Below are 12,964 nucleotides of genomic sequence, written 5' to 3' on the forward strand. Positions count from 1 at the left end.
GTGCCCACCATCTCATATCCAGGGGACATGGCTTGTGACCTTCCCTTGGCTGCCTCCCTAATCCAGTCAAGAAGGACCCCAACCTCAAAGAGTGTCAATTTCTCCTGGAAAAAGAAGGGTATGAAGAAGTCGGGGGGGGGGGGATGACATCTGGACCTAGGTTTCTTAAAACTTCCAGCAGCCAGGGCAGGCAGGCTGTGTAGCGTTGGGGGACCAAAGGGTGGAGAGTGGGTTTGGGGGAATCTAGGCAAATGGGAATCTTCTGTCACACTGGCCAGTCTGAATGCTTCAGTATTAAACCCAATTATGGAGGGCAGCTATGAGTTCATCAGGTAGGACAAAGTACAAAATGTCCCAGGCAATGTCCGAAGCCTGCCTGCGTTAACTGAACTCCACTGTGCTGATGAAGTCCCAATGGCCCCTTAAAAGGGCGAGGCGCATGTCTCCTAGTGCCCAGCTCAGAGCTGGCTCTTGCTCTCCAGGTCTCTCTTGTTCCCTCTCTCACAGCCTTGGCTCTGGGCCAATCCTGCCCCTCAAACCCTACCCTGAAGAAGAAGAGCCTGGAGAAGCTGACAGTGACGTGGGGCAGCTGCGCCCCAAGAGATGACTCAATCATTCCCGTCATCAGGCCATGGCACAGCAGGGGGAAGGGGTGCTCCCCTCCCCCAGCCCCAGCCCGCCCACTGGCTCCGAAAAGTTGACTCCCCTCCGCCTTCCTGAGCCACGTCATCACTAAGGCGAGTGCAGGGAGCTATTTATAGGCTGGAGTTGTGGGGAGGGGGAAGGGCAAGCTGCCCGGATTGGGGGGGGGGGGTGAGAGGAACGATGCCAATGCCCAAGCTTTCAAGGTTAGAGTTAGCAAGGGGTCCTGGCCAAAAAAACACAACTCTGCTGCTCTCTCCACCTTCCCTATCTCAGATATACTCTTTACCAATGGTGCCAGTCTGACCCTGGGTTCTGGAGACCAGGCAGGGCTCCCACCACGTGGTTGGGAACAGGGCTGGATTTACCCCAATCTGTACACCAGGGCTTAATCCCTGAAGGGCTTTTCGTGAGTGTGTGTGTGTGTGTGTGTCTGTGTGTGTGTGTGTCTGTGTGTGTGTGTGTGTGTGTGTGTGTGTGTGTGTGTGTGTGTGAGGGAAGGGGTTTCAGGGAAGGAAGGCTCTTGCTGGTGCCTCTGGGGCTGGGGGCTTGACCTAAGCCCACACTATCCTCTTACTATAGTACTCTACCCAGATAAAGGGAGTTCTTTAACCCAGACAGGACTTTAAGCAGTGAAGTTGCCCAAAGATAGACAGACAGACAGGCAGGCAAACATACATGCCAAAATAAACAGATCAATCTGTAGGTAAACGGTCAAAAGACAGACATGTAGACAAGCAGACTGACAGGCCCACAAAGACAAAGACAGACAGATGGAGACACAAAGAAAGATCGACAGACTTGGAGACAGATCAACACAGAGAGACAGAGAGACAGACTCAGAGATAGATTGGCACAGGCAAGGCACAGGCACATAGGACAGACACATAGACAGATGCAGAGGTAGAACTGGACAGACAGGCAGACAGACAGGCAGTCATGATAGTGGTTTGAGGGCCTCCTGGGACTTCAGGTTCTCTAGCCCTTTCACTACATGGCATTGCTCCAGCTTAGCTTTATGGGCGCTCACCACCCATCACCCCCACTAAAAGGTGGGGGCAGGGAGAAGGGCCAGCTGGACTGGGCACCTCTCTCTGTGTCCATGCTCCCCCTCCCTCCCCCAGCTTCCACCCCACTAAACACAGCAGTTTTTCCAAGAGGCCAATCTGCTGACTTTGCTTTCTCAGCTGGTGGGAGGTGTGGAGGGGAGGATGCCAAGGGGGAGGGGGAAGACAATCACTGGCCCCATGTCAACCCATCTAACCTTCCCCTCCCAGCACCGTTGTGCCACTCTTGCGCAGGTCCCATTGGCATGGAGAAGGGGATAAGCACCCTGCCCAGTGGCATGGGAGCCAGAGACCAGTCTAGCATATCAGCTTCTCATGGTTCTCTCTTCCCTGTTTAATCCAACAGGGAAAGGGCTGTAAACAAGACACAGGCACACACAAGTAGATTGAAAGATACACAAAGGGGAACAGACCAACAATGACAGACACCCCCTCATCCAGGCTCTGATTTGGGCCATGTAGCACAATACCCTCCTCCATCCCCTGGAAAGGCCTGGGGTATTCTCACCATAAAACCTGCAGCTGGATAGAGGGAACACAGGCAGATACAGGACCACAAGAAGAGGGACCTATGGGAGGAAAAAGGTGAGATCCTGTAATGCCAATGTAAATTTGGAAGATCTTCCCTGCCCCTAGGCTAAAGTGCACCTGAAGCCTGGGGTGGGAGGCTTGTTTTTCAGTAGATACTTCTTGATTGGCCAGTGAGTCAATAAGGTTGTTACATTCTCTGAGCCAGGAGAAGGCTATATAAGCCCTGATGTGTAGCTTTGTTTTGGGACTCACTTTGAAAAGTGTTCTGTGATTTGATCTGAATTCTGGGAAGCCGTTGTTGAGAGTCCCCCGGCTTTGAAAAACCCAGATGTGGAAACCCAGATGTTGACTGGGTATGGATGTAATGGTTGGACAGTTTGGAAATCTGTCTACTTGATCTGTTTCTGTCTTGATAATTCTGCCTGTATGCTTTGAAGTTCGGGGTGCTGACCTTTTTCCCCTGAACAAGGTAAACGATATATGTCTGACTGATTAAAGTAAGCTTGTTAACCCATTTTGAGTTGCTTTCCTTTAACAAAGCAGATCCAAGAACCTGTATGGGCAGCAAACCCTGAGGACGCGCTTGGGGTGCTTGCTGCCACAGATCCCAGAAAGCAGAGCAAGGGGAGGAGGGAGAGGAGAAACAGAAGCATGGAGAGAGACACATATTGGGGGCAGGGAAGGGAGAAAGATAAAGCACTTGACAGTGAGAGATATGGGCCAGGGAGGGGAGAGGCAAAGAAGGGGGCTTGAGAAGGAAGAGAGACAGAAGTGGATATGAAATCCTTTAAGGAGAGGCAGAGATGTGGGGGTAAAGAGAGAGAAGTAGAGAATAATGAGGAGCAGGGAAAAAAAGAGACAGAGGCAGAGATATATGTGAGAGGCCAGAAGGGAAGAGACAAAGAGGAGGAAGAGGGAGAGACATGATGAGAGAGAATCAGAATATACAGAGACAGAGAAGCGGGTAGGCAGGATTCAGAGAGGGACAAAATGAGGTGGAACCCTGAGACTTCAGGGGCCTTCAGGGCCACCCCATTCACTCGTCTAACTGCCTTCTCTCTCCTCATTTTACCTCTCAATTTGCCCCCCTTGGGCTCTCTTCTCCCATCTCCGTAACCAGCTGTCCCCCCACCTTGTCCCAGGAGTGGGGTTGACTTGGGGGTGACTGCACAAAGGTCAGATCCTATTACTTAATGCCCCATTTCTCAGGGTACTGATCGCTCTGTTGCTTTGGCATTGGGGCATAGGGTGGAGTGGACTTGGAGGCATGAGCAGAAACTGTGACTTGTGGAATGATTCTCTCAGGCCTGGGAAGGGAAAGAGGCTTTTATTAAATGCTTACTATATGCCAGGAGTTGTGCTAAGCTCTTTACAAGTATTATCTTATTTGATCTTCACAACAATCCTAGAAGGTAAGTGCTATTATTATTTCCATTTTACAGCTGAAGAAACTGAGGCAGACAGAGGTTAAATGACCTGCCCAGGATCAAGTGACCTGCCCCTTTGGGGTAGAGCTGGTAAAAGACTCTTCAACTAAGCTGGGGAAGTTAGGTGTCACAGTGGAAAGAGGACTGGAGTCACAAAGACCTGAGTTCAAATCCAACCTCAGACTCTTACTTGTGTTACTCCAGGCAAGTCACTTAACCCTGTTTGCCTCAGTTTCCTCATCTGTAAAATGATCTGGAGAAGGAAATAGCAAATCGCTCCAGTATCTCTGCCAAGAAAACCCCAAATGGGATCGTGAGAGGGTCAGACACGACTGAAAATGACTAAAGAACAACAAAAGTAAAGCCTCTGCCTTCTGGTTCAAATGAGGAGCCCCCTGGCTGGGAAGGAGATGAGACTCCTGGTTTGGTTAGGGAACTGGTAGGAGGGAGATGTTGCTTGCACCCTGGGGGCAGGGCCTTCCCTGAGGTCAGGCCCTGCAGATGTCGATAGCAGCTATATAAGGTGAGACTCTGAAGACTAAATGTCATGGGCGCTGAATACTCCTTAACATAACCCACTGCAAGGTGGGATTAAGGCAGAGGTGAGTGGGTGAAGAGAGACATAAGAGGAAATTTAATGGCACAGTAGAAAGAGCATTGAATTTGGAGCCAGCGTACCTGGATGTTAGACTCAATTCTGGCTATGCTATTTGTCACCAGAGTGACCTTGGGAAGTCATTTAATTTCTGTTACTCAGTTTCCTCATCTGTAAAAGAATGTGTTGTATTAGATGACCTCTAAGGTCGCCTTCCTACTTCTAAATCCTCCAAATTCCTAATGACAGCAGGGTTGGTAAAGAACAGAAAATAGAAGGGTAGCTGGATGGCTCCAGAGTGCACAGAACACTGGTCCTGGAGTCAGAAGGACCTGAATTAAAATTAAGCCTCAAACATTTACTAGCTATGTCACCTTGGACAAGTCACTTAACCCGGATTGCCTAAAAAAATAAAAATTAATAGAAAGTAGAACAGAAGTGAAAGGACCTGGTACTGGATTAGGAGGGCAGCTAGATGATATACTGAATAGAATCCTAGACTTCAGAGTCAGGCAAACCTAAGTTGGAATCCTGCCTCAGACCCTTATTAACTGATACTTAATCACTCCTAGACTCAGTTTCTTCACCTGTAAAATAGGGAGAATAACAGCACCTATAACTTACAGAGGTGTCTGGAGAACAGGATGAGAAAACATGTTTAGTGTTTTGTAAACCGTATACGGCCATATAAATGTGAGCTAGTTATCAGGAGGAAGAGAAGGGCAGAAGTGGTCACTAGCATAGGCCAGTGAGGGAGCACTGCCATCTCCTGGCACCAGGGGAAACCCCATTTCTGCACCTCCTTGCCCAGAATGAGAGAAGGGGCATTGAGACAGTGAGCCCTGGTGTCCTTCGTGCCTGTGGTGGTGGTGGGTGTTTCTACAGATTATCTCTGCATCTCTTCCCTCTCCCCCACATGCTTCTAGAACCTGATGCCCATTTGGCCTGAGCTACCACACAGTTTCCTCCCTGCTATCCTCAGACCCCATCACCAACTCAGGAAATTACTTCATTTTTCTAGAGGCTCACTCCATAGCTTATGGGAAGAGAAGGGAATAGGTATTTAGTGAGTAGCTACCAGGCACTGTGCAAACTGCTTTTTACAAATACTGAGCCTCACAACAACCCTCGGAGGTAGGTGCTATTATTATCCTCATTTTTATAGATGAGGAAACTGAGGCAGACAGAGATGACTTGCCCAAGGTCACACAGTTAGTGAGTGTCTGAGACCAGACTTGAACTGAGTTATTCTGGACTCCAGGCCCACTAGCTGCCTTTAAGGGAAAGAGGTCTAGTCTGGTGGTGAGAGAAAAGAAATTAATATAAAGAATTGATACAAAAGACAGAAAAAGACATTCCACTTATGGAATACATGAGTGAGCTTTGGTACCACAATACAGATATTTTAATTTGCTTTTGTTTTTTTAGGAAGTGGGAGAAAGGGAAAGAAATAGATAGCTGATGATATCACTAATCCAGCCCTGCCTCTGCAAAGACAAACCCTGGGTATGGCAGAGACCAGTCTTTTTCTATCCCCAGCCCCCTTTCCCACTTTTTTTTTTTTAAACAAGAGAGTAGGGAAAGTGATATAAATAAAGAAGGAAAATGTCAAGAAGAAACTTCTGCTCAGTCCAATATCTAAGGATTGGCCCACCCAGTCCTAGGAGCTCAGACCATACCCCTGTATGCTGTTGCAAAGATTTCTCTGTCCTGTCCAGAAAAAAAAGAGAGTTAAGATATCCAGGCTAAAGGCATGGGTATCCTGGGGCAGGGAAGAGAGACTCAAAGGGAAGACTTAAGGAATAGAGATGTTCATGTGCCAGCCACATACCTTACCAGGATTGTCTTTTTTGAAGTACTCTTTGATTGGCATTGGTGGCAAAGATCAGGGAACAGCCTGGCACGTGAGGCATCAGGAAATGTCAAGACAACAAAGCAGAGAGATAAAAGGTTAAACCTCTCCTATGGAGTAATGGAGATAAGTTTCTCTCTCTTTCCCTTTCTCTCTCTCACACATACACAGAAATGGTAGCTAGGGAGAGGAGTCAGGAGATCATGGGTAGACAGGATCCCAAAGCCAATGCTATTCTCCCCCATGCCTCCTTTAAGCACTCAGAATGGGCCAAATGTCAGGACTGTGCCGACTCCAGTGTATTCAGACTTCTCTTCTTAAGGCCTTCCTGTTCACAGTCCCCACACTGGGGTGGGGAAAAAATGTTAGAATTCTTTTCATATTCTGGCCCTTGCACCCCTAGTCATAACAATAAGGAGAGGCAAGAAGACATCTATATTTATGCTCTTCTAAGGAAGGGGAATGGACAGCATCTTATTTTTTCCTTCCCTCCAATCTCTTCCTACCCAGGTCTCAACCCCATTCCTTATCTCCTAACACTGCTCTCCTGGGCCACTGAAATATAGTATAGTGGGGTCAAACTCAAATAGAAATATACATAAGAATCCCTGAAGGCATTTATGGACTTAGAAAACCACATATTAATGTTATCTGTGCTTTACTGTATTTTTATTTATTTTGTTAAAATTTTCCTGATTATATTTTAATTGGTGTCAGACCACACTCAGGAGTGTTGGCAGTCTCATTAGAGTGTTTGACACCTTCTGGTCAAGTGGATGCAGCCCTAGACTTAAGAGTTAGGACAGTGTCAGTTTAAATCCTCCCTCAGACAATTACTAGCTTTATGATCCTGAGCAAGACAACGAAACTCCCAGAGCTTCATTGGTAAAATGGGGATAATAATAATACCTACTATATAGTGTTGTAAGGATCAAATGAGATAATACATGTAAGTGTTACATAAAAGACAGCTATTATTACTATGAGGTTATGAGAGCCTTTTCCAATGAGAATCCTGAAGGACTGAGCTCTCCAGAGTAGGGAGAATGAGAAGGCATAGAATAGGCTGGTGCTAGAGCACAGATTTGGGGATATCTTGGGGAAAAGAATAGGGTGGGTACATACTGACTATTGAGGTTGTTTAGGATAGGACTCAAGGCTCAGGGGTCTTTTTAGCTACTCCCAAAGAATTGGGATTTTTTTCTGCCGTATCTCCTGACCCTAAACATTAAGGGATACAGGCTTCTTTCCTCCACCATTTTTGTTACAATGCTCTCCTACACCTCCATTTTGCCCATGTCATAGGTAACATAGTTCTTCCCACTGATGCCCTTGGCATATGACAGCCTATTCAAAGTGGGGTAGGGGAAGGTATGGGGAAGAAAAATTGGTTGAATATATGTCACTCTCCAAAGTGGGAAGGCACCACCAATGCCTGCTTTTACTTGGACCAAAGGCTCCATCTCCTCCAGAAAAGTTGAGGAACCCAGTAGAGACCTAGGGTTGGGAGAGCAATGTGACAAGGTCCTGACTGCAAAACTAGCCCCTCTCCTCATCCTTCTCAAAGCTGCTGTAAACCCATTACTTTTAATTGGTCCTGATCACCACTCAGCCTTCAACCTTCCTCCTCCCCTTACTTCCTTCTCCCTTCCTTAATGAAAGAGGCAGGGGGTGTCTAGCTTGGGAAATGTTTCATTAGTTATCCACCAGTTCCCATAGGAAGGGGTTGGAAATAGAAGGGAATATGAGGGATGGTCACTGAGATCTGGCACTAACCACTTCCTTAGATGTGGGTCTGCTTCCTCAAAGGATCACAGGCTTATAACTAGAAAGTACCTTAGAGGTCAAGTCTAACTCCCTCATTTACAGATGAGGAATTGTTGGTCAGTTGTCTTCAGCGGTGCCCAACTCTTCTTGACCCCATTTGGGGTTTGCCATTTCCTTCCTGATGAGGAAACTGAGACAAATGATCACACAGCTAGTGTCTGAGGCCAGATTTGAACTCAGGAAGGTGAATCTTCCAGACTGGAGGTCGGTGCTCTATCCACTGTGCCACCTAGCTGCTCCATAGGTAAGGGAACTGAGGTCAAATAAGTTACTTGATTTTCCTTAGGGTCACACAGCTAGCAACAGAGGCAAAATTCAAATTCAAGCCTTCCTAACAATACTCTACCATAGCCCTGAGCTGCCTTCCAAAAATGAACTTCATTCTATCTTGTCTCTGATTAAGACAGATATGGGTGGGAGGTGAGAGAATAGAGATCATAGCAGGAAAGGACCTGAAAAGCTACCTAGGCTGATGCTCTCATTTTCCAGATGAGATCACACAGGTACCGTGTTTCCCCGATAATAAGACCTATCCCGAAAATAAGCCCTCCCCTTACTGTGTAAGATTCCTCTAAAATAAGCCCTCCCCCGAAAATAAGCCCTATTGAGATTGCTACTGTAGTGAAGGTGATCCCCTGCACTACACGCTACATTATGGTACCCTCTGTATGCACCGTTCCCCCCCCCATGAAACGCACGCCGCGCTCCGAGCTGCATCCAATCAGAGCTGCAGCAGTGAGCACGTCATCCTGTTCTTTATTGAATTCATTATTGAATAAAGGTACATTTTTTTTGTTCACATTTACCTGTTTATTAAAATTGCTGTCAATGTTCATTAAAATAAGCCCTCCCCTGAAAATAAGCCCTCTGGTGTTTTTCTGTCCAAAAAAATAATAAGACAGTGTCTTATTATCGGGGAAACACGGTAGTAAGCAATAGAAGCAGGATCTGAACTCTCTTTCCAATCACCTATCAATCATTCAAATTTTTCACCCAGTCTAAATCATGGTAACTATAATACATTGATCCCCTCTATCCCATTCCTCTTGGGCCCTCCTCCCACCTTTCTCAAGGATTTCACTCCCCACGCCAATCTCCTGCCCTCTACCCCACTGAGCTCCCAATTCCTCAGCCTTCTTAAAAACCCCGTGACTTAAGTCCTTCACTCCATCTCAGTCACACACTATGTCACCATTACCCACAAGTATTCCATTTCCCCAATTAGAAATTCTTGACATTTCACTATCTGACCATAACCTCCTTGCATTCCACTTCTCCCTATTTTTGTTGCTGTTTCAGTTATGCTGACTCTTCATGAGCCCATTTGGGATTTTCTTGGCAAAGATAGTGGAGTGATTTGCCATTTCCTTCTCCAGCTCATTTGACAGATGAGGAAACTGAGGCAAACAGGGTGAAGTGGCTTGCTCAGGGTCACACAGCTAGTGTCCGAGGCCAGACCTGAACTCACGAGGATGTCTTTTCCCTGATTCCAAGCCCACTACTTTACTGCCTATACCTCAACCCTACTAAACCTCCCTTTGCTCTCAAGTCCTCCATTCCACCCCACTCAATTTTCTCAACCCTTAACTTTTATCTTTCCTTCCTTTCCAATCTCAACCCAACAGTTAATTAACCATTTCAAATCTACCCTGTCCTCTGCAGTCATATCCCTTGCCAAAACCTTAGCCCTGGAGTACTCGCAACCAACTCTCTGCTCGTACTCGTTGAACACAGCTGGAGGAAGCTTTTTATTTGTTATTATTAGTATTAATTTCATGTTATTCAATCTGAAATGGGCCTTCAATGCAGCAAGGTAGTCCTTTCATCCTTCCCACCACAGAATCTATTCGAAACCTTTCCTGAAGCTTCTCACAAACTTCCCCATCTCCCTTCTCAGTTTAGGACCTTAACTTTAAAAAAACTGAAGCTTTCTCCCATTCTCATCTTAAAATCTTTGAAATCTCCCACTTTCTCCTTTTCTTCAATCTCCAACAGACACATTGTCATGGCCAACCTCTTTCCATGTACACTTAATGCCATTCCTTTCCATCTCCAGAAGTTTGATTCTCAGTCACTCCTATCTATTGGTTCCTTCCCTACTGTCTTCATTAAGCCGTCTTCCTAATCCTTAAAACCTTTATTAGACCCTGTCCCCTTTAATGTCCTAAATCTCTCCTTCCAGAGAAAAACTCCTTTAAAAAACTGTCAACATTCATTACCCCCTCTTCCTCGCCTTTGTCATCTGGCTTCTCACTTCATCACTGAAGTTAACTGCTCTCTCCAAAGTTCTCATCAAATGTGATTCTTTTCTTGTCATTACCCTTCTTGCCTTTTCTGCTATTTTTGACACTTAACCCTGAGGACCTCTCTTGGACACTCCTTTCTGTTTTCATGACTTATTACTCTTGGTTCTTTTTTTTCTTACCTGTCCTCTCCTAATCTTTGCTGATTCACCATCCCTAGCATTCACCCAACTGTAGGTGTTCCCAAGTTTCTGTCCTAGGCCTTTTCTCTTCCCGCTACACCTCTTGGTAACCTCAATACTTCTCATTGCTTTTAACTATCATCTTTGTGAAAGTAACTCATAAGATCTATGTAACTAGATCCCTGTTGACTGCTTTAGTCTTATATCAATGTCTATTAGACACCTCAAATTCAACATGTCCAAAACTGAACTCCTTCCCTTCTCAAAACTTTTGTTAAATTTATCAATTCTAGTCACCCCAGATTTGAGGCCTTGGCATCATCTTAAAGCTCCTCACCGTATTTATCTAGCCAGTTGCCAGGTCTTGGGGTTTTTACCCCACATAACATCCCAAGTTCAACTCTTTCCACTTAAAATACCATAGTTCAAATCCTCATCATCCCTTACCTAGATTGTAACAGCTTCCTAAATTGTCTTCCCTTCCACCACTCTTCCATCTTTAACAAATGCTATCAATATAATTTCCCTTTAGTGCAGAAACTGGAGAGGTAATTCCTCTCAACTCCAGTGGCTTCCAGTTGCCTTTGTCAAAACAAAATTCCTCTGCAACTTTTAAAGCCACCCATCCCCCCACATGTTGGCCTCAACTTTCCAGCCTGATTACTCATCTTGCACTTTTTAATCAAGAAAAATTGGCCCACAAAACACTCTGCACCAACCATCCCATATACCCTATTTGCACTCCAGTCTCTTTTAAGATGTTAGGAATCATCTTTTCCTGATCTCCCACAGCTGTTCTCATGTCCAAACTACCTTGTATATATTATACTCATTCACTTTTATCTTAGCATTATCTCCATTACCATGCAAGTTTCTTGTAGAATTTGATTTTTTTTACTTGTAGCCCCTAGCAAAGAATAGGATCTTATTAAATTCTTGTCGGTTGGCTTGAGGCCTAAGGCCCTTTCGATGCCCTTTAAGGGAAATGGGAATTAGCCAAATATGTAGCTGGAACACTTTTCCTGAGGTATCCCATTCCCTTAAGAGGACTAAACTAGGTTCTATTAAGAGACCACTGTTATAGAGCCTGGTAACTGTCTTTGGGAGGATTATCTGCATTAAGTATTGTCTCCTTTGCCCTATCATATTCTATCTGTATTATCTGACATGTATCTGTGTGTCCTCCTTAGATTATAAAGCCCACAAAGATAGGGATCAATTTGTTTTTTAAGCCCACATTATGCTTAACACATAGCAAATGCTTAATGAATGGAAAAAATTTATTAAGTACTTACTATATGCCAAGCAGTGTGTTAATAAATGTTGATTTGAATCCCAGAGGGCCTCTCTTCCAGAAGTAAAGCCACACAGCTGTAAAAAAAGGGTCTTTCTCTTACCACACCTAAAGTGGGATTGATTTTTCAACTAAGACGGCTGGGATAGGCTGTCACAAACGTGAAAACATAATGAAATAAAACCCAAATAGTATGGTTGTGCCTAACACAAAAGCAAAGCCAAGAGCTCTTGGCCAAGAGTAAGAGACAGGACCATCCAGGGCTGACAGTTGTCCATTTTTATTGCATATGCCAAATAGAAGGGTACTATGTACAGAGGAGATAGGGGAGGATCATTTTTTAGTCTCCTCCTCTTTGGACAAAGTCTTGATGATCTCCTCTTTCTTAGCCTGCAGACGCTCTTCCCGACGCTTTCGTGCTTCTTTAGTCTTAGACCTTCGAGCTTCAGCCTGGTCACTGAAGTAGGACAAGAAAGATGAGGTCAGTGGAAGGCAGTTTGAGATACTGGGGCGTGCCCACTTACTACGATCTTCCCTTTCCTGCAAGCATAGGGTAGCACTGCTAGGACCACGAGGGTTCCAAACCATAGGCTCCAGTTAGATGAAAATAGAGAAAGAGCTTCCTCCCTTCCTCTCCCTCTTAAATTCTACTTTTAATCCTGATAGAACTAATCCTACCTTACTTAGAGTAGGGTATCTAAGTATAGAGGTTTCATAACTAACCCAACAGATGTTTAAAAAAACTGCTTAAGACAAAAAAAAAATTTAGGCCTATTTTAAATGTCCTATGGGAGCTCATTAAGGGAACCCTGGAGTGAATATTTTTTTTTAGAAGACCCAAGACTCATTTCCTATATTAACTGTTTAGATTTTGATAAATATAGATTTATAAGCCAACTTATTTAAATATTTAAAAAACTCAAGAACCCATGGTGTTATATAAAAGTGACCTTCAGCCCTTTCAATATCTCCTTCAAGGGAGCAGACGAGCTGGGCTCAGAAAGCCAAATCTGGAAGAAACTTACGCCAAGAGCTTCTTCCGGGCCTTGTCTGCCTTTAGTTTATGAATGTGCTCCATCAGGATTCGTTTGTTCTTGAACACATTTCCCTTCACCTTCAAGTACAGGCTGTGGTACCTGAAAAGTAAAAGGAGGTAGAGATAGGTTTAGCAAAGCTGTCCACCTATTTATTGCCCTTCATTTCCACAAGCATTTATGAAGTAAGCTGCTACCCTGTGCCAGGTACTGTGGTGCAAAGACAAAAATGAAATCAGTCCTAGCCTAATTTGCCAGGAATAAGAGCTT

The 12,964-nt window shown here is 45.0% G+C and overlaps 1 protein-coding gene across 1 annotated transcript in view; it reads right to left on the reverse strand.

The window, feature by feature from the left end:
* Window positions 1-11,924: 11,924 nt before the first annotated feature.
* RPL19 (ribosomal protein L19) overlaps window positions 11,925-12,964 on the reverse strand; it is a 108,465-nt gene continuing 107,425 nt past the window's right edge. Inside the window, exons 6-7 of the mRNA XM_069074300.1 lie at window positions 12,686-12,796; window positions 11,925-12,117 (exon numbers count right to left, since the gene is read on the reverse strand). Coding sequence (XP_068930401.1) covers window positions 11,994-12,117; window positions 12,686-12,796 — 235 coding nt within the window. The 3' untranslated portion in view covers window positions 11,925-11,993. The remainder of the gene's footprint in view (window positions 12,118-12,685; window positions 12,797-12,964) is intronic.

This window comes from Petaurus breviceps, unplaced genomic scaffold (genome assembly GCF_028583685.1).
Source record: "Petaurus breviceps papuanus isolate PSGF00001 unplaced genomic scaffold, PetGlider_PUasm1.0 90887, whole genome shotgun sequence".
NCBI lineage: Eukaryota > Metazoa > Chordata > Mammalia > Diprotodontia > Petauridae > Petaurus > Petaurus breviceps.